The sequence below is a fragment of the Clinocottus analis genome, unplaced genomic scaffold, assembly GCF_023055335.1.
Source record: "Clinocottus analis isolate CAN_PGR_092001 unplaced genomic scaffold, fCliAna1.0.p SCAF_14, whole genome shotgun sequence".
Classification (NCBI taxonomy): Eukaryota; Metazoa; Chordata; class Actinopteri; order Perciformes; family Cottidae; genus Clinocottus; species Clinocottus analis.
In genome coordinates, this window is record NW_027175865.1 from 11,125,742 (window position 1) to 11,148,122 (window position 22,381).

The 22,381-nt window shown below is 42.8% G+C and overlaps 1 protein-coding gene across 1 annotated transcript; it reads left to right on the plus strand.

The window, feature by feature from the left end:
• The first annotated feature begins 1,700 nt into the window (after positions 1-1,700).
• On the plus strand, positions 1,701-22,071 carry igf2bp3 (insulin-like growth factor 2 mRNA binding protein 3). Its single transcript, XM_068576140.1, has 15 exons — positions 1,701-2,196; positions 3,129-3,189; positions 8,453-8,501; positions 12,721-12,772; positions 12,995-13,058; positions 13,751-14,026; positions 15,447-15,581; positions 15,937-16,059; positions 16,205-16,340; positions 16,709-16,840; positions 17,956-18,078; positions 18,205-18,282; positions 18,480-18,611; positions 18,742-18,855; positions 19,104-22,071. The coding sequence occupies exons 1-15, from the start codon at positions 2,013-2,015 to the stop codon at positions 19,203-19,205; spliced, it is 1,761 nt and encodes a 586-aa protein (XP_068432241.1). The 5' UTR covers positions 1,701-2,012; the 3' UTR covers positions 19,206-22,071.
• Positions 22,072-22,381: the final 310 nt, after the last annotated feature.

Here is a 22,381-nt window from a genome sequence, read left to right on the forward strand (position 1 = left end):
ACTGTCACACCTGCAGTGTATTAAGCACACCTAAACAATTGTGTAGTCACAGTCCCTCAGTCTGGAGATTGTGTGATTTAACTTAAATTCAAGAATATATATATATATATATATATATATATATATATATATATATATATATATATATATATATATATATATATATATCCATAAACATGGCCAATAGGTACACAACCTAAACTGCTGCAGTCTAATACAACAATTCTGCAATACATACTCCCTTCATGAACTTCATGTTCAGTTTTTGGGGAAAACTGTTAAAAATGTGTTAATTCAACTTAAATGTCTTTGTACAGCTATTTAAAGTGCACTCAAATTATGTACCACATTACACATGTTATGCGACATGTTTCTAAAATGTTGTCCACCCTAGAATAAATATCACTTTGTATCACACAATGCAGCTCTGCAAAACATGGCATCCAAAATGGCCATAACATTAAATTAAAATCTCTCTGATCAACTCAACACTCTACCTTCATTAAGGTCAAATGTATTGCAGGACTGTCATTCCTGGTAATGAAAACAAGAAGGCATTGTTCTCTGACAGCTTACAGACCATAGTGCCATCAACAGGTATGTTTCCAGCGACCATTAGTCTTGTAAAAACAGCCAGTGTCACGCGGAGTGACCCGCTGTGAGACATGTCGGCCTTCGGCTGGTTTACAAAATGTCTTCTTGACAGTGGTGTTATATTTTAAACATGGATTCCACACATGATTGTCTTGGGTTGTGCGTTACACAGGACGCTAGGGGCACTTTAGTGTCGGAGACCCCTCCCTCTCTTAGTGAATGCAGATCCATGCCGGAGGTATAGCAGAAAGGAGCTCGCCATGTGCATTCGGTCCACATGGCCAACGCCTCCTCGTTGTGCCAAAGTTGAACAAAATAAGTGTCGTGGCAGCACTCATCTCGCTCAACGACTCCCCCCTCGACATAATGTTGTGTGGCCACGGGCAAATCGGGCCTGCTGTTGGACTTTGAGTCGTGGATCAGGGAGGGCATGGCTCCACTCTCGCTGGAGAAGATGGATGCCGTCATGTGGATAGTAGTACGTGTCACTCCCCTCACTCACGCGAAGGCCCGAAGAGCGGCGCAGGGCGCTCCCGAAAGAAGTTTCTTCAAATAAAAAGTGTCCAGCGGGCAATTTATTTCACAATACAGTGCAAAATCATTTATGAATGGCCCCACCTCCTGTGTCATCAGTACAGCGCACTTAACACAGCCGTGCGCACGAGCCCCCGCAATATCAGCGTCGTTCCTGCTATGGGCGTGAGTTAGCGCACTGTCGCTTTACTATTCCTCAACCGACCAATTAGAGTCGAGGCTTTGCAGAGAAAGGCACACGAATGTGATTCTAGTAAAGATACACTGGGTTCTCACGGAATCCCTTTACGCACATAGCTCGCCAGGTTTTTCCCGACACCAATCCACTCTTCCCCTCCTTTTTTATCCACTCCCCTCTGCTGTCCCCACCCCAGATTCCCGTGCAATTTTCCCCAATCCCAAACACTTAATTGAGCAATTGGGATTCCTCACGTGTGGGCTGATTTGTAGTTTGAACACGTGGCTCATTCAAAAAAAAAAAAGCCGGAATAGCGGAGGATTTTTTTTTCACCCCCTTCTCCTTCGTTCTTCTTCTTCTAGGCTCTAGACTTAGAGGCGGGCGCCAGCCTTACCGTGTGTGACATTCTCTGTCTCTTTGCCAAGGGGTTTGGAGGAAGACACAAAGTAGTTTCTCCTCCTTTTTCACCCAGCCCTACTTCGTTTTGGAGAGACACGAGATTAATAATTGAGCATTTATTTATTGCGCGATAGAGACGGACGGCCGAGGGAGAGCGAACGCACTGCGAGGCTGCCAGTTTAAATCTATCTGTGGCTCGAACGACCGGGAAGCACGCCACAGCCGCTCCGTAGTAGTAAAGGCGATTCAGGCTACTCCACACGCTGCACGCCCGTGAGAGCAAACGTCTATCTCTCCCTCAGCGAACATGGCGCACATGAATAAGCTATACATTGGGAACGTGAGCTCTGAGGTGTCCGAGGAGGACTTAGCAGCTATCTTTGATGAGTGGAACATTCCGCACAGTGCTCCGTTTCTTCTCAAAACTGGCTATGCTTTTGTGGATTGCCCGGACGAGAAAGCTGCAATGAAGGCCATCGATGTTCTTTCAGGTGAGAAAATGTTGTCCAAAAGTGTCATTTGGAAAGACGCACGAACTGCTTGATTGTGTGAAGATTGGCTATACTTTACTCTATAGTGTGTGTGTGTGCGCGCGCGTGTGAGTGCGCGTGTGTGTGTGTGTGTGTGTGTGCGCAGGGGGGGTGGGGGGGTGTAACCAAGCGTTTCTTTCTCTCTCACACAACCTCTACATGGCCTTTTGACACAGTGGGCTCACACAAATAGCTGCCATGGGTTTGAGTGAATTTCTGCTGTTTTAGTTTCCCTGATTGAAGCTTGATAAAAATGGTCGAGTAAACACAATCATGAAGATGAGAAATGCCAAGGCTTTCCCGTTACGTGCTGTTCAGGGCGGTGAGGCGCGTTGTGGACGCCGAGAAGTGAACCTTATTGTGGGCTTCATCACACAACCCACTTTGGCAACATTAGGAGCAGAGACCGTAGTGTGTTGCTGCTTTTAACGGCTTCAATTTGAGCTTACCCACTTCTCCAGGGTTGAAACCAGAGGCCTTCTCCAGTGGCCACAACTCCCTACATTGTGAGGCTATTTCGCCCATACTGACCCACCAGGTGGTTTAATTGTGTTGCTCAAATGTAGGCCAACTAACTGAGCCACACGTTCATTTGCTTTTGTAAATGATCCACGATGCATGGCTTGTTGTTAAATCAAAGCTCGGTGAGCTCCTAACGGGACACGTCAAAATGTGCTCCTAATATTATATATGTGGCTCGCACACTTCCAGCAATGTATAGTATGATAAGCTGTAAATATTCACGACGTTGCCATGTGTACGTATACGCCTTTTAAGCTTTTAGGCCGCTGCACAAAATAAGTAGTAAACAAACAGTGACTCTAAATGGCTGGAAAGGACGTATGTTATGGTTAAATCATTTAAAGACCCTAATGTTTTTGTTTTTTTTATAGGTAAAGTTGAACTTCATGGGAAAGTTCTCGAAGTGGAACACTCGGTCCCTAAACTTCAAAGGTAGGTTGAGGGTTTTTATTTTTAAATAAATGTATAGTCCAGTGCTTCTTGGTTCAACTAGTGGGAGCTACGTTTCATTTTTCCTATTTTTTTGAATTCTGTTTTATTCTTTCACCGATTCTCTTCAAAATGCTTTTAATATTCACCAAGTAACATTTGCTAGAAATTGACTTTGTTTACCGTCAATTCAGCGTTTTACATTTTGGTTAAATAAGAAGTCCTTTTTTCCCCTTCTTCCTCTAATTCATGCTCTGGGGGTCAAATGAAAGGGGCGTATGGTGGCGGAGCCTACTCCCTCCTCTCGCAGTGACTGTAGGCTGCTGCTCCTAACCGTAGTGCATTTACGTACAGCCAGCAAATGGCTGTATTTTTCTCGCTCGCCCTCTCGTGTGTGTCTTTTGTATACATACAGTATATTGAGTTCCAACTTCGATTTGTGAAAGCCCGAGTGTGCTGGTTGAAATGGGTGCAGGCTGACTTTGAGGCGTGCAGGCCTTGTGGAGTAGAGTCGTCCATTTGAGAAGGATCTGCCCGTCACTCTCCCTGCCTGCCCTGCGCTTCCGCCCTCCTCTGCACATTGTGCTGCTGTTGCATGAGATGGATTCCCTAACGCGAGTGGAATGGGCGGTTTGGGGCCCAAATCACGGAAAACCATAGTTTCACAGTTAGACCCCTGTAGCCAAATGCTCGCTTTTCTGTGAATGACGCCCTTTTAACTGTTAACACTTTGTAACGTATACGTAATGCTGAGCTTTGGGGCATTGTGTGCGTATTTTTGGGTGGTGACGCAATTCGGTCATAATTAATTCTTCTCTTGAATTGAATTAAAATGTCTCTGGCTTTGTAATTTATGTAATGATTGCGAATGAAAATTGCACGTAATATGCATGATTTAGCCTCCTTTTTATTTATTTATTTTTTACACGTATGCTTGAATTATCTGCTGTTTTACGCCAAATGCTTGTGAAATACGAGATGAAACGTGAGGGCTTTTTTGCGATTATACGAGACATGAATTATAGACCGAGCATAGAGTTAGAAAAGATATCAAGCAGGGAATTGTTGACACCTTTACGTAAAATGTGTTTTCTACCTGGACGTAATGCAAGCTTCCCCTGGCAGCTTGCCAAGCTGTTCGTCTAAAATGCATCTTTAAGAAAACAAAACGCGTGAGCTTCATGAGGAAGTGTGCGTCACAACTTGAGATGTTGCTCCAAATTGTCCTGATCAAGAACAAAAAAAAAAAATGGCGAGTTTCCGCATGTTTTTAGTACAGCTTGCTGTGGTGGCTATGGCAGCAACAGAGTCGAGTTTCAGCCACACTTCCAAAAAGTAAAACGTGCCCTCCCTTTACAACAGAGGAGGACATGGCAGTAGTCAATGGGAACAGTATTCGGGGTATAGGCTACACACACACACACACACACACACACACACACACACACACACACACACACACACACACACACACACACACACACTTGTACACGGAGGCCCTTCTTTGCATTCCAACCTGCAAATATCAACTGGGGGCTCGGCCAATCACCGTGGCTTAACCTTTGAACCCCTCGGCGAGGGGAAGTGCTCCAGCAGACAGATCAAGGCGGGTATGGCTACACTTTTGTAGTCATGAAGAAGTGTGAAGCATGACATGAAAGTGTAGCGTGGTGATACACGTTGGGCAAAATAAAACATGTAATCAAACGTCCAGATGTACATTCCTGAATTTGTTTTTGGTGTGGCCAAAAACCCACTGAAAACGTATAGTTGCGTAAGAACTGCAAAATGTCTTCTGCGTTCAATAACAATAAAGCTAATTTTATGAAATAAACATGTTCTCCACAGATGCATTGTACTAGTAGTATTTAGTTATTGCATTTTTCACATATCTAATAGACATTTATTTTCACTGCCAGCTACTGAAACATTGGCCTTTTTTTGATTTAAAAAAACACAATTTCATCTGACATTTTAAATGACTTCTACTCATTCTTGACGACAATTCTTCTGAGAGTGCATGTGTATTGTGCAATAGGAAACCAAGGTTAATCAGAATCTTATGTGTGTATTTACTTATTTTACACAATTGACAGATCTCCTCGAAATGGCAACTATATTTTTTCTTTTAAACCATTTTTTTTACAAAAATGTATTTGATTGTTGATACTGGGCCATGTTTATTTTTGCCAGCAGATTCTATTCTGTGTGTGTGTGTGTGTGTGTGTGTGTGTGTGTGTGTGTGTGTGTGTGTGTGTGTGTGTGTGTGTGTGTGTTCATAGGTACTTACTGCCAACTTGGATAACACACACACACACACAGCGTAACATTCAGTGTAACGTCTCAGTACTTTTGCCTAATTAAATTATATATATATCCATTTTTTTTTTACCAATCATAAAAAAGACATTGGTGCAGAGATTATATCAGTGATGTTTGTAGAAAGGTCCCGTGTCTCTTAGTACAATAATTCTGGGTCATGGGGTCACTGTGGGTCCCCCACCTGCAAAACTGGGATTTGGGACGGAGACTTGGGGTGCCAGAGAATTATGAATGTGGCCCCTTGTTTCACCAGACTACGAGCAAAGGATCCATAACTCTCCATCCTGCTGGGCTCACATCTGAATGACACTGCAATTTTTTATACTTCCTCCAATGTATGTAACTTTATATTTTGTATAGCTCGGATGTAGACACAAATGTGTAATGTTTGCAGAAGTGGAGTAATTTTCTTACTGATATTCAACTCATTGTAATTCTATGAGGGGAATTCCAATCTATTCAATCGTAAATGTTGACGTTACCTGATGTGTGCATATAAGGCCGGTCATGGCAGAGGAAACTAGACTGTAGCGTTTAGTCATTCAGGACTTGTGCATACTGAACAGTCGATGGCTGTGGATGTGCTGGTCTCGTGTGTCCCGCACCGTCCCTGATGGTGTTGACATAGTCGGTGGCGGTATATGATTAAGAAATGGATGTGAATACGGGTGCCGTGAAGTCTCAATGTGCTTGACTTGTGAAACCTCATAATGGATGCTGCATGTATATACACCCACTTGTGTATGTTGTCCACAGTGCAGGCCCGTAGGTCTCAGCTGGGCGGCGACCTAAGCGGGCGAACATGTAGAATATGGTCTCTTTATTTTCAAAAAAGAAAAGTAAATAAGGAGCCCGGCCTCCTCCAGGCCATCACATGACGAGCCAACCCCAGTCACTCCTGGCACTCCCTCCTTTCCTCCCCCTCCCACTTTTAACCCTGCTCTACATGTTCCTGTCAGTGGACTTGTCCGTGTCCATGGCAACAGGGCCCCACCCCCACAGGGCAGAGAGGGCCCTTGTTACCCTTGCCTGAAACAGTGCTAGCCCGCGCCCCCCTACACACCTCCCCAAATCAAAGGCTTGGACTAGGGAATGTATACCAACCCCCACCCCACCCAATACCCTGGCTGACTTCTTGTGTGTGTGGAGCTATAGGTTAATCCGACTGGAAGTGCTTGGTGCATTTGCACATTTCGCATGGCATTCCCACCGCAATGCAGAGCGTACAGAATGTGTGGGGAGAGGGGGCCGGATCAGCCAGGAATGGCACCGTGGGCCGGAAAGGGCTGGAATTCCTCTTGAAAGTGATTTTTGGGAATTTTATTTACAATTTTACTGTTAAGAACTTAAGTTTTTCCTCACGTCTCAAAATTAAATGTATAGTAGAGCTGTTTTAGCTTGATTGCGGTGATAGCCGCTAAACTGAGGAATTTAAACTACCTCGGTCCTTGTTGCACATGGGCAGTACGTTTTTACTGCCTAGGTGAGCTTACTTAAAAAAAAAAAGACTTTGTGTCTTAAATTTGAGGTCTAAAGTGAGTTAATGTTGCATATTGTAAGGTGTTCTCTTCTACAGTCGATTTAGAAAACAACCACTATCAGTAGAGCTGTTTGTACAAGTGCTTCAGCTGCATTTAGACGTCTTTTAACTTGAAGAAAAGAACAGTGTGTGTGTGGTATCACTCTATACCGTAAAGTTTTTACACAGAAAATGGGATATTATGTATAAAAACAGAATAACTTTAATTAGCTGCACATGTATTGGTTATGTGAGCATATGGCTGGTGTGGAAATGGGTTTGGGGTCAGGGATTGTGATTCCACATTGTGAGCGTGCTCGTGCTTCTGCTTCCAGCCGCATGTACATTTTGTTCCCGTAGATCTGTGCGTATCAACAGGCAGTGAACTTTGGAGTGGCCTGCACTTCTTCTCCATATTTTTACACAACATCCACATGCATGTGGACACTTGCGAAACTCTGTGACTCATTGATCCACATGTTTAATTTTCTGCATGACCTCCGCTCATAGCCAGTACTCCCATGCTGCTGTACACAACATGCAACTATATTTGGGGACCTTCGAGCTAAAAGGATGAATTGAGGATTTCTGTCCTTGTTTTTTCTGGGGACGGCGCACAGCAGCACCATTGTGACTGCCAGTCTCCACTTGCTTCTGCTGTGTGAACACACTCTATGAAGTATGCAATTTAGATTCTCCTCATTTTAGTGTGACGCGGCTAGCGGAGATTCCCTTTAGTTTCCGTTTGGCACCTGCAGCACCGCTCCCTCCCTCCCCTCCTTTTTTGATACAACAGCTGGATGCTGCTGGTTAAGTGTCTATTTTAGTTGAAAAGTGTGGGCTTGAGCCTGGCAGTGGTTGAATCCTCATTATGCAATGCCACAGGGCACACGCTCGACTCAAACTGTGTGTACAAGACATTTAGATGCATCTTCACCTTTCCAATCATCTCTCTGCGCTCCTCTTGACGCTGCTTCACAATCCTGTTTCTCTTCCCCATTTCATTCTTCGCACACTCTGTGACACAATTGATTATGTGGGAGAAGGGGCATGGTGCATTTTGGGGTATTTAATTTTGAGTGCCCACAACTCATTTTAGGCCACCCAGTGGTGATCCCAAATCACCCCTTTAGCCGCTTTTTCTCCATTGCTTCCTCCCACATTTTACTCTGGATGTTTCAGTGCACCTGCTGGGTTGTGAACAGAATTAACGCCGAAGTTATTTCTGCATCTTCTCCACCGTGGTCTTTCTCTCACGAGATGGGGAAGAGAATTAAAGGGAAAAAAATTGTACTCTTGTTATTGTCAGCAACTAACTGTCTCTCTTCCCTCTTCTCTCCCATCTTCCTCCATCAATGTATTTCTCTCCCTATTCCTTTACCCTCCCTCCACCTCCACCCTTTTCCTTCCTTGTTCTTTCTCCAGGAAATGTAAGCTGCAGATCAGGAACATCCCGCCTCACATGCAGTGGGAGGTGAGTGCTCACGGGCTGCTAACTGCTTCCAGGGCGGGGTACCATCGTACAGCCCAAGTGGGCTCATTTAGGGGCCTCTGGAGTCACTCTGCCTCCCTTTGGGTTTCAATTGAGCATGCGCTTCATGATTCGTTTGAACAAGGCCACAAGCTCAAGCCGGTGTGTCGCACGGCCAGAGGGTGCTACTGTGAGCGGAAGAACAGAACGTATTGCAAATTTAGAAATCTGTGGTTAAAAAAAAATTGGGTTGAAAAAAGTTCTTTGTATAATTTAGTTGCACAGAATGACATGATGGGTGGTCTCAATTTGCTCAACAACATTGAAACCTCATTCTATAAAGTCTTCCGATGTGGTTTGGCTGGGTTAGGCATGCAACTAAACATTAAGCACTTACATGATCTTAGTAGCATCATATTGCCACATGTACTGACTACCTACTCAACATGTTTTTTTTAAAGCATTTAGTAAAAGCTTGCTGCTGTTTTGATTTGACTATTAAACTGCGCAGGATCTGAACTTAAAATGGCGAACATTCATTTATTGTTCGGTCAGTGTTTTTAACACCGATCACCACCTTATCTAAAAACACATGAAGTGAACGTTCATGTTAAAGCGGTTCGACACGGCACCATGACAATAATCCTTGCATGGTTAATGGGTTATTAATATTCTTCTTTTTTTTAATTTTTTTTTTTAGAAGATCTACTCAATTTTATATACTTTTGTTCGTGCTTAATTTGCTGATTGTGTCTGGAAATAAAGTAATTTACATTTTTTAAAGAGGCACACATGTCAGTGTTTCCTTCACATGTAGAGAGCGTAGAAAATAAAATCGGCATCCATGCAATGAATGTGATGCATGCGATCACTGACCATGCAAGAAACACAATTAGGGCTGTCGGCAGCCAAATAAATTTTTCATCAACTTGCCCTGAGTTTCTCAAAAGAGAATTGCACAAGAGCACTACTTTAAATATTGTGCTCATAAGTTTATGGGAAAAGTCGTTCAGCATGAAAAAGAATTCCTAATTGAATGAAGAAATGTTATTGCCTGGAAACGAAGCCACTGATTTGTCAACTAATGAGCTGAGTAGCCCTACACTAAATGTCTGTTTTGATTATGTAAAGATTCAACAGGATCCTAATTTTAAGGACACAGTTTAAGTTGTCCAAGTGTGTATATAAATTATTATTATTATATTAAGGCATTTTTGGGGTTAAATTAACAATTACAAACTTCATTACCTCAAATTACTGTATACTCCTTACATTGACTAAAATAGGATGAAACACAAACTCAACAAAAGTACTTGTACATTTTAATGAGATGCAGTGCAATAAATCAGTTTTAAATATGCCCATTTTGTTGTCTGCTAGCACATTTGTACACAAACAACTTTGACAGAGGTCACGCATTGAAAATAAAAAATTCACAATTAGTTGTGACTCCTCAAATTGATTATTTTACACACAACTTTTACACAACCGGCAAATGCACACAATGTGTCTTTTATCTCCGATTATGCGTGCAAGTGACCCTTGGTATTTTAGGCTAGAAAATACACCCACATATTGTCTGTGACAAATTCACTAGAAAAACATGTCTGACTTGATCGTGAAAATCTGTCCTCTGTTGCATGAGCATAACTTGGATGAGTTCATCGGATGTTCTCATTTCAGGTTTCTAAAGAGGATTTAAAGGGCGTTGAAACTGTAAAGGTCTTACAATTTCTTTCCTGGTTAATTTTTCACTTTCTATTAGAGTTAAAACAGAATTGTGTTGTTCAGTCTTTTTGTTGCTTTATAACAGAGGTGTCAAACTCATTTTAGTGAAGGGGCCACATGCTGCCCATTTTGATCTCAAGTTGGCCGGACCAGAAAAATCACAGCATAATAATGCATAATTAACGACAATGTTTCTCAGTTTAAATCATCGGTGAAGGTTTTTAGATGATATACTCTGAATTTTTGGTCTTTATGTTTCTAGGTAATTGTTGAAAGACCTTAAATTAGACATCCGCCCTCTGTTTATCTGCCTGGGCTCGCCTCTGCAGATTCCCTCGCTTTGTGACACGCTGGTGGCGTCATTTTTCATGACGTGATCCATGTTTAACGACTTCCAACACAATATCAGCGCTCGCATCAATTGTGACTGTGGATAAATGGTTTGCATGTCTGTCTTATAAGCAAAGGATCAGAGGTTTGAATCCCAGCTCTGCTAATTCTGTACTTAAAAAAAAAAAAAAAGTTTAAAAAAAAAATTTTTTTTTGATGGAACACCCTGGTGGGCCGGACTGAACCCCCTGGCGGGCCGGTTCTGGCCCGCGGGCCGTATGTTTGACACCCCTGCTTTATAAGCTTCAAGTTTTATTAATTGTGTGCATAATACCTTTGTGTGTGCATACACTGGTGAAAGCTATCATACAGCGTTTTTTTAGACTTGAACATTACCAGTGAGTGAGCGTTGCGCCACAGTCGAGTGTCTGTGCGTCGCATGTCTTTTCTGTGAAAAACATTTAATTTAAAACTTTGATATTCAGTAGCGGCTACACATTTTACTCTGATTACACGTCACTCTGCCGGGCACGTAAATTTATCTGAACTTTTATTTCAACATATTTTAAGTTGTATGACAAATTTCACTGTAGCTTATTTTTCTAAATGTGTCAATCTCAAGATCTCATGGTTCACCTCCATGTATAATCTCATGTGGCAGTAACACAGCTTTACGTGAGACTTTTTTTTTCTTCCTTCCCTCTGCAGAGGTTTAGCCTATCGCAGCTTGTGCCTGTATCTTTGTTTGGTTATGTTCTGCTCTAAAAAGACTATGCAAGGCTAATTAGAATATTTAAACAGAATTATCAAAAGTAAAGTTAACACATGGCTTAAGATTTCAGCCTGATTCACTCGGTGTGATCAAATGACTGCAAACAGGCTCAGTGTATTGTAATGGTAGGCTCGCTTTTCCTGCGCATGGCCGTTCACTGCAGCTCCAGATCCACCCATGTTCCTAGCATGAAGCGAGAGAGCTGGTTGCTTTCTGAAAAGGTGACATGGAGGGCTCTCCCCCAGAGGGGGGGAGGGGTTAGAATAATGGAGTAACATAGTATAATGGGATCGTCTGCTGCAAAGGCCCTGTATGTATCTTATCAGGTAGATAAGACTGTGTGTGTGTGTGCGTGTCGGCGAGTGAATAGTGTTGAGCATAGTGGCGTGTTCACAAGCTGTAGTGGGTGGGTGGGCCTGAACCGCTTCCTCTTCCCTTCCATGTGCATTGATTCACAGAATGTGTAGCATGAACTCGTACCCCTCCCCCAGCCATTGCTTCCTGCTGGAATGCACCCCACCCTTTCCTGAATGGCCTGGATTCCCATTGGCTGTACTCGGTAGACGGTCAGCCATGGTATCCAGCCAGCGGCCAGGCACTCGTGGCTTCAGGGAACTCGTATCGGCGCGGGAGCAGCCAATGACGGGCAGCAGAGATGGCAGGGAGGCGGGATGTTGCCTGGTTGGTGGGTTGGCGGAGTGGGCGGCCAGGGAGCTTTTCTTGTTGGCTAGAAAGTGGGGTTGAGCTCTTGGGGGCGTGGCCTTGGGTTTGACTGAGCATGGTCGGATGTCTTAGCTTAGCTTAGAACCCTCGCTCCCCCTCTCGCCCACTTCTGATCATATCTATGAATTGAAACCCTGTGGTGTCTGGATTGAGCAGGTGGCCAGCTTGGTGTGGCTTTTGTTTTAAATGCATTTTTAACAAAGAAAAATATTTTTTTTTGGTTTGGTAAAATATATATATTTTGCCAAAATTAAAGGCACCTTTTTTTTGTTTGTCATGGTTAAACAAATCTACGTATATTGTGTAAACATTGGGCTGCTTATCAATCTTTTTATTTTATTATCTTCATACCTCTTTTTAGAAAGTGTTTTACTTTTTTTTTTTTAAAAAAAGAGTACTTTAAACAATTTGTAGAAGTCTCTCGGCATCTGGCGCGCCATGCGAATTACGAGAAGAGATGGTCATAATTTGAGGTAGACAGACTTTTGCAAGAAGGAAGCAAATGTATCCACGTAACTCAACATTGAACTCTGGGCTTCAGAATTAATGGACTGTGTCGTGGTCGTGAGCTGGGCTGGTTCCTACAAATGAGCCTCTACTCACGAACAGGTTCTGGTCAAAGGCCTTCAAGGGCTCGGAGTAATCGTGGCTTTTCTTTCTTTCTCGCAGGTTTTGGATGGTATGCTTGCTCAGTATGGTACAGTAGAGAGCTGTGAACAAGGTAGAAACCGACTCGCCTCAACTCACCTTTTTTTATACTGCGTTTGGAATGTATTTGTGACACTTTATTACAATTGCAAATACTCGTTTAAGGATTATTTTAATTTTAATCATTACAATTTCTGAAGTAAATGTTACTGTAACCATGTAAAAGTAGCCCGTGTTGGTAAATGGTGGCGGTGCCGTTGACCGTGTCGATTGACTCTGCTCTGTTCTCCCACAGTAAACACTGACACACCAACTGCAGTAGTCAACGTTCGATATGGCGCTAAGGAGCATGCCAAGCTGTGAGTACACGCACATTGGTGTATTCCATTAACCTCCAGCTTATCTGTCTTGATCAGCTACCTTTTTTTAATTTTTTTTTTTAATATTAGCTCGCATTCTGTTGGAAATTACACCGACCTCCTCTGTTAAGTGTTCTTACAGTGCACCTGATTCATCCTTCAAGTTGTATTTGGGTGGGGTGGGGGGGGTTCAATTAGCCATCTGGTGCCCCCTGGTGTACTAGAATCACACTACAATGTTCTCTGCACGAGTGGTTGTAGGATTCTCAGGCATAATTGATTATTCACTACAAATCCTTGAGGCTGAGGAGGCAGGCTTGTATGAAGTGTAAACGCTATCTGGAGAGGGAATTTCTTGTAGCACACGTAAAGTGATGTTTTGCCAATGCCCTTCAGTATGTAGGGCTTGTAAGGACCTCCTAACTCAACGTCCTTTGTGCCAATCATTTGAGACATGAACAGTTTCAATTTAGACTTCAGCCCCTCAATCTTGGGCCCCGCTGCTGCTCAGATTCTCCATTGATAAGGAAATGGGAAAGAAATCCAACCTGACTCTGGTGGATTCCAGAAATGTGTTCAGTCATTCAGAGTATTTCACTCCATGGTTAACGTCAACGCTTTCCCGTGTTGAATCAATCCAGTGCAGTGGCTAGCCGGAGTGTTCTAGACCAACGTCTCTGTCTGCTCCACAGGGCGATGGACACGCTGAACGGAACTTCGACGGAGAACTTTGCCTTGAAAGTGTCGTTTATCCCAGATGAGACGGCTGCGGCCGAGGGTCCTTCAGCGGGGGGCAGGCGAGGCTACGTCGCCCGTGGAAGCTCTCGCTCCTGCTCTCCAAGTCAGGGCGCCCGGCCCAAACCATCAGACCTCCCTCTGCGCATAGTGGTTCCCACGCAGTTTGTAGGGGCAATTATCGGCAAGGAAGGTGCCACCATCCGCAACATCACCAAACAGACCCACTCAAAGTACGTACACAGATGTCAGGAATTATACTGAAGCGGTGAGCTGTGTCCTTTACTATTTCTGTACCCGTTGACTTCCAGGATTAGGACCTATTCTTCTACGAAGAAAAAAAAGCACTAAATAGTAATAGTACTTTTGATTTATATAGCTCTTTTCATAAGAAACTTTACAAATGTTTAAAATTCTCATAAAAGAGCGACACAATAGAAACATAGAGCACACACTCGCACATTAAAAGCAGTTTTGAAGAGGTGGGTTTTGATTTGAGGAATTACATGCTTGTTAAAATTCAAGTGCCTAAAAGCAAGTGTTGGGAAGTACATTTCCACGTCCATAACGGCATGTAGAGACTTTTGCATTTATAATGTAGAACTGTGGGACGTAAGCCAGTTCTTGTATAACATTATTAGCAGAAACAAGAATGCAAATGCCTTTCATTGTATTTGCTACTAAATTGTGCAGTGTTTGAAATCCACCACCTGCTGCCTTTCCTCAAATGTTTTTCACTGCATGGCATCAGATCATCTGCAACTAGTCACTTTAGTTACTTTTACACTTTAATACTTTTTTAGTTTATATTCTACTCGGGCTATTTCCCTGAGGCCGCGAAACTGCAGTTATTAAGTCACTATTTATTATTTAATAGAACAGACGACTCCCATATCTAACCTCCAAGTCTTCAATGACATCTACTTAAACGCATAGTGAAAAAGTTATTATTGGACCTAATTGCTGCATTTAGCCCGCTCGACTACATCGTATTACTAAATGTGCTGTAAAATCGCTCAGGACTCAGGATTCTAACCAGTTTAGTACTCGGCCTATTTGAAGGACAAAGACTATTTGTGGTCAATCGGTCATTGCACATCTGAACATTAAAACAAAAAATGACCAGAAGTTCCCCAAGGCTCCATTCTTAGGCCTCTTTTCATCTATATTCTCTCGCACATTGTGTATATATATTTTTTTCAAGATACATAGTCATATTCCAGCCGGCACACATTTTTCTAACTCAACAGGTGACTGTGGGGCTATACAAGCCCTGAGTTAGTGCATTGGCTATTTAATTGGATTTATCTTCAGAGCTGCCAACATGTTCTCCAAAGTAATGGTTTTTGGACCCAAAGAATGATTTTTAATTGCGCACATTAAATGCCACAAACCTGGACAGACTGTCTTGCTGTCGTCATGAAACTGCTGCTGCTGAAGTCCTTTGACCACGAGAATGGTTAAATGATTCTGTTCAAGTTCATTCGAAGCTTTTATGTTAAACAAATTTGGGATTCTTTAGTAATTCACTTTTTTTTTGTATTACCTGCATTTATTTTATATCTTGTCTCAATTCCTTCCTTCCCGTCTGCTTTGTCTTGCCTTGTTATTGAAATGTGCTATACAAATAAATGTACTTTTCCGTTACTCCAGGATTGACATCCATAGGAAAGAAAATGCAGGTGCAGCAGAGAAGCCCATCACGATTCACTCCACCCCGGAAGGTTGTTCGAACGCTTGTACAACAATCATGGAGATCATGCAGAAGGAGGCACTCGACACAAAGTTGTGAGTTTGCGCCTAAACAAAATGAGAGGGAGAATATTGGCCTGAGTTCCACCTGGTTCTTAGTATTTTATGTGTCACCTATAAATGCAATTGTCTTTTTTGTTTATTAAAGTTCCAAAACTTTTTTTTTAAATAACATTTTTCCATGTGTTACAACAGTCAAATGAATGCATGTTTTTGAATTGTAATGCATGCATGACATGCATAATTGACAGATGTGGATAGATGGATTGCAGGTGGCACAGCTTGTGTGTATAAGAAACCTAAGATACTGCAGTTATAATAGACATTTGTAGGAAAGGTCCAATCTGAATGTTGTAGGAGCATTTAACCAACAACTATCTGTCTTGTGCAGCACTGAAGAGATCCCACTGAAGATACTTGCCCACAACAACTTTGTAGGAAGGATAATTGGAAAGGATGGGCGCAACCTGAAGAAAATCGAGGTGGACACGGGGACCAGGATCACAATCTCAGCGTAAGACGGTTTGATACGGCCCATTCATAAAAGTGGCAGTTGCCAAAGCGTATACTACAACACTAAAGATGCATGCCATGCCGTCAAAATTTAGTCTGACACCATTTTTCTGGTCTCACTTAAACCCCTCCATCTTTCTGTTCAGTCTCCAGGACTTGACTGTGTACAACCCAGAGCGGACCATCACAGTAAAGGGCACCATCGAGGAATGTGCAAGAGCCGAGGAGGAGCTGATGAAGAAGATGAGGGAATCGTTTCTGAGTGACGTTGATGCTATGCATGTAAGCATTGTTTTTTTCGATGAGGAAAATCAAAATTAGTCAGATAGGTATGTGTGTATTAAAAAATGGAAAACTGCCATTAACAAATTGCGTCTAAAGTTGAGTAGAAAGTCTGCTCTCGTAGAATATTAGTCAATCAGTAAATGTAGTACATGTGATGGGTTTTTTATGGGGCTAATGTTAGTGTGTCTAAATGGATAAAGTTGATGGAAAGCTTTCAAACTTCTTAAGAAATTACAGTGACCGCTGTCAAGTAGGGGGTTGGTCGTTTATAAAGTCATCTGAAGTCCTCGCTTGTGTTTAAAGAATAATAAAAAAAAATGACACAACTGCAATGCGTTAATGGAAATGTTCTCATTTGACTCCAGATCCAAGCTAACCTAATTCCAGGCTTGAATATAAGCACTTTGGGTTTGTTCCCTCCTGGAGGACCAGGGATGGGTCCCTCTATGTCCAATATGCCACCTCCCGGAGCCCATGGTGGTTTCTCATCATTTGGGGTAAGTGACAGTCTCCCTGTCGCATAACATTTCGTGGTTTGCCCCAAACGCAACCCTTTCGGACTCAGGACGGGCTGCGTTTTCCATTTTAAACGATATTCTGCAGCTCTAGGGTCAACGCCGTGAAAAACTACAACTAATTAAAAAACATTAGTCTTTAGCAACTTGGCTTGGTGTGTATTTCTTTCCCTTTAGTGCAGTCCTTATGGGGGTGAGGGTCCATTTTGGGCCCCTGTGCTGTCGGCGAGCAGCCAGCCCCTTGCTGTAAGTCACCCGTCCCAAAGTGCTTTGCACGGCTTGTGGCTGCGGGATTAGGGGGGCAAAGTTATTCGCCCCTTAATCTTTTACCTTTCTTTTTCTATTTAAACTTAAATCCTGGAGGGCAACATTAGTGTGACTACGAGTCATTCTTAAAATCCCCAGATGGTTTACAGTGGTGTGTTTCTGCAAAAAAAAAGTGCTGCTTTAGAATACTTTTTTTGCAATGGGAATGTTTCTCAGCACTAAAAGCCCTTCTCCATATTTGGAGCCTGCCAAAGCAAGTGATTAGTGTTCCCTTAGCTGACATATTGATTGGAATATTGGGCGTGATCCAAAATCATCAGTGCAACTTGTTGTCCCCTTCGGACGATCCAAACGACCTCCCCTTCCAGAGCTCAAGTCGATCACGTACACTAAAACACAAGTGCTGAAACATTTTGCAAGGCATTTCTAAATGCGATCTTCTCTAATGAAACATGGGCTGCATATCCAAATGCCACTTTAAACCTGGACCTTTTTCAGATGGAATTACTAGTTTTGCCCGTGGCATACTATACTCCATGTATTAAAAAAAATTAGCAAATTAATTCTCACTTTTGTTTTAAATGCTAGAACAGATTTGTAAACTCTGGTGTTGGAAGATACAATGTGTTCACTTTCAGAAATAATACTAAGAAATTCCTACTAGATGTAATGACCGTGGGGTATGAGCTCAAATGGGGCTTAAAGAATTGAACAGCTTTTTGCTTGATCCACTGTCTGCACTGGTGCATAGGTGGTTGAAGCAAATGATGTGCAGTTACTGTCTGTGTGTGAACCCGTGGTCACAGTAGCGCTAACGTGTTTACCTACAGCAGGGACACCCAGAGTCGGAGACGGTTCACTTGTTCATCCCTGCTCTTGCGGTTGGAGCCATCATTGGAAAACAGGGTCAACACATCAAACAGCTGTCACACTTTGCCGGAGCCTCAATCAAGGTGAGTGGCTGGACAGGAAGTGAAGTTTGTGTGTCATTGCCGGCTGTCTGTCTGTGTGTTGCCCCCGCCTCGACTGATCGGTTGCTGGTTGTGATCGTCTATTTAATACGGTCTGCCCTCCTTCAGATTGCCCCTGCAGAAGAAGTGGGCTCCACACCACAGAGGAGGGTCACCATCGCTGGACCGCCAGAGGCTCAGTTTAAGGTGGTGTAACTCTACAGACATATAAACACACACAAAACAGTGTTATAGAAATAAAAGAAGGAAGCCACTTGATCAAACCTGATGGTAGCAGTTGTTTAGCAGTTCATGGACTCTGTTTTTGTTTTTTTTCCTGGATAAAATGTCCCATTTATCAAGTGCACCATGAGTAATCTACATTTCAACCTGTTCGGCTGCAGGCTCAATGTCGCATCTTTGGCAAGCTGAAGGAAGAGAATTTCTTTGGACCTAAGGAAGAGGTGAAGCTGGAGGCTCACATCAAGGTTCCTTCCTTTGCTGCTGGACGAGTCATCGGGAAAGGTGGAAAAACGGTAAAAAGACTCCTAATTTTGCACTAAAAGTTTGTTCTTATGACTAAAAATTGTTACACATTGGTGTTAACAATCTAGTTCTGTACTTTTAGGCTGTAATTGTTCTATCGTCTCTTTGTTGTGGCTGCAGGTAAACGAGCTGCAGAACCTGACCTGTGCAGAGGTGGTGGTGCCCAGGGACCAGACGCCTGATGAGAATGACCAGGTTATAGTCAAGATCAGTGGACACTTCTTTGCGTGCCAGGTGAGAATTAAAGATGTATAGTCTGATTCTCCAGAGGCATATCATGATTTTGTATAAAGGTCATGCAGTAAGCTACTTTGGGGCAAACTCTGGCCCCCAGTCGGCTGTTATCCCGTACGTGCTGAAAACACTACATATTGACCTTAAGACATCGCTTGAAGATGTCACGATCAGATCCTGTTTGAAGGACTCTTTATTTGACTTTTCTTTGCTGTGATCTGAGCCTAACATGTTCTCATGTCATCTAGCTGGCTCAGAGAAAGATCCAGGAGATCCTCGCCCAGGTGAGGAGGCAGCAGCAGCCCAAACCCACATCTGGAGCCCAACCTCCTCAGCCCCGCAGGAAGTAAATCTCCAGCAGCCCTGGAGGAACGGTGACTGAATCGGCCAGAAGACTCGACAGATGGACAGATGCAGCAGACTCCGGGGGGGAGAGGAGGAAGACACGGGGTTGTAATGGTCATCTCGGGGGTCAAATGGTTATCAGAGGCCAATCAAACATCCACCCCTCCTTGTCTTACTTGATTAACTTTCAAGTGTGGCTAAAACGAGACCCTACTCCTTTAAACCTCCACCCACCTCACCTCTGTGCATCTCTGTGAGAAAGTACTTCTGAGGGCTCCCAACAACGTCACCTGCCCTCACGTGTACACACCCCTCGACCGCTGTCCTCCTCCCCCCCACGGGTGTGTTGAATGAATTTTTTTTTCTTTCTTTTTTTTTTTTTTGGTCCTTTTTTACACTAGAATCACAAAGAAGAAATAAGGATCCCTCTCCTATTGCCTCATTGGTGTGGTACTTCAAACCTGACAGGATGTTTTGGTTGACTTCAGATTTTTCTTTTCTTTTTTTTTTCTTTTTTTCTTTTAGTGTTGATGAAGCTTTCTCATGATTTTTCTGTGGAAAGGAAAAGGCATTGCTATCGAGGTCCTGGTTGGACCAAAAGAGGTTTATTTTGGGGGAGGGTTGGCTCAGATTGGGTGGGCCATGTTTGGGGGAAAGATTCTTGTTTCAGGACAGGACCCCTGAAAGGGTGGATTATATTGGGCGTCCTGCCCTTGTAATGATAGTGGCATTTTATAAATTTGGATGCATTTTATAGATAGATCTATATACATAGATGAATATATATTTAGAGGTGAGGGCAGCGCCATGACTGACACTTAGGGAAACGGTGCCGAACTGCTGCTGCCCAGGAAAACCAATTTAATATGCATTTTACTTAACTACCTCAGGATCTAGTACCTCAGAAGAGAAAAAAGAAAAATGATTATATATATGAAAAAAATGTTCCTTTCTTTTTTATTTTGCTTTTGTGGTATTTTGTATACTTTATAAAGCTGATAGTCTTTGAACATTTTTATTTTTTTAAGAAAATTTAAAATTTGGTCAGCTGCCAACTGACCTTGCCTTCAACTCGGGTGCTTTAGGTGGCGTTGTTCATGTGTATGTGTGACTTAAGATGACCCTGTACATAAAGTCTATTTGTACATAGAAGCCCCGGAGCAAGAGTTGGCGCCCCCTCAGCTGGCGGCTGACAGGAGTATCGAGAGAAAATCGCCTCAGTTTTTCCCCTGAGGGTCCACCATCTTCTGAAAATAAGTACAAAACATCTAAGAAATGCAAATAATGCCAACCGTACATAAGTACAGCAATGCCATTTAGTTTTTGGGATTGACATTGTTATTGGTAATGGTACTTTAATTTGTCAAAAAAATCCTTTTTGCCTTCCTAAGAGGGCTGTGATCAGGGCAGTGCAGTGTAGACCGTACTGGTCTCCTCTCGAGCAGCCCTTCAGTCAGCAGTTTGTTTTTTTTGTCTGTTCTGTTCCCAGGCCATGTGCCACCTTCTTGATGATGGTGTCTTAGCAAGGTCCAAGCCCGACTAGGTTTATTTTCATAGAGCAAGCTTTGTCAGTTCGGAGTGGCCCTTGTAGCCAGGCCTTTAAGTCAATGTTAACGTTGTTCACTGCATGGTGAGGGTAGGGGGAGTCACACTGATAGACGCATAACTTTCTTTTTTTTTTCTTTGCTAAGAAAATGATTTAAACCAGACATTCTCTGTAACCCACAACATGTAACTTGATGTTCCAATTTGTTGTTCAAACAGGGAAACAAGCCAGAAAAGGCACACAAAATACTGAATGAACCCTGACTTGGGGATGGAGGGAGGGACGAGGGGTGTAAGAAAAGAGGAAAAGAATCCAAAACATAAATATACAATTTATTTCATTTGTCTCTTTATGCCGAATGTAAATATGTTGATTGTGGTAAAACTCGAGCGTATCCATGCTTCCACAGTAGAACGCCGTCTACCTCAGCTGAGGGGGTGGGGGCTTGTTGAGGCACCCCACCCTGCCCCCACTGAGCGCCAGCGCGCACTGATACCTCAGTCTCCCGAGCATTTCTTTCTACATGGGCGTGTCATCCTAACACTGCGCTTAACTGAGGGGGCACAAGTGATACTTAAAAATATCCCAGACACTTTCCCAATTCCCTGCTTCCTTCCTGCCAAACCACCCTCTCCTGCCCTTTCCCCTCCTCCGCAGTTTGTTTTGATCTACCTCTTTAGACACATATTTGAAGTAGAGGCATTCTTCTATTTGTTAGAATTTAGTCCCCCACCCCTCCTTTATGGCTCCCTGTGCGTCCCCAGATATGAATGAAAACTTAAACTAAAATCATGTGTACTCTTTAGAATTGAGACTCGAAAGTGATCAAAATATTTTCTTTTGCCAGTGTTTATATGTACTCTTTTCGGCTCAATTGAAATCTTCAACCGATGGTTATTTCTTTCTGCTTTCTATTTTTGGTGGTGTGGCTTACATGTATTTGAACTTTTGCTTGGGTTTTTTGTGAAAAAGGTCAAATCACGCGTTTGATTTTGCATTCAATAGTTAAAATGAAAAAATACAGTTTAAAAAAAAGGGCCTGCCTTTTTTGTTGATTTGAAAGACAATAGATACAAGTCCTGTCTTTTTTTTCCCTTTTTGTCTTTCACAGCTGCTACATTCGCTGATTCAGTAGCTATTTTCTTCTGTTAGCATTTCTTGGCTGTGTAATGTGGAACATCTTGGTATGAGACAGATATGAGGGACTGGGTCTCTGAGTTTTTTTGGAAAAGTGATCTAATTTCAGCATGATATTCCCTTCACCCCCTCTCTGCAACCATGCTTATGCCCCTTCACCTCCCCATCACACACAGCTCCACTTGTCAAATGCCTCTGAATAAAAAAAAAAAGAATTAAATTGTGGTGTTTTCCCCCTCTTTTTATTAAAAAAAGACTACTGACTGCCACACATTATATTGTGGCTTCTCTAATATTGCAATAAATCTAGTGAGTTAAAATGATTGTTTCATGGAACAAATCATGAAGCCTGTTCTTGAACCTATGATGGAACCAGAAATTACAAGATGGCTTTATTGTAACGGATGTAATCGAGATGAAGTCTGTCGTGAAGCCTTAATGGTGTCTTTATTGTTAAAAGTACCTGGATTCATATTGTGGATGGGTGCTATGCTGTAC

Bases quoted from the DNA above. Each gene is read 5' to 3' on its own strand.
- igf2bp3 (XM_068576140.1), top strand. From the start codon at position 2,013: ATGGCGCACATGAATAAGCTATACATTGGGAACGTGAGCTCTGAGGTG. The intron at 13,059-13,750 runs GTGAGTACACGC...TCTGCTCCACAG, and splicing joins GCTAAGGAGCATGCCAAGCT to GGCGATGGACACGCTGAACG. The intron at 18,856-19,103 runs GTGAGAATTAAA...CATGTCATCTAG, and splicing joins GACACTTCTTTGCGTGCCAG to CTGGCTCAGAGAAAGATCCA.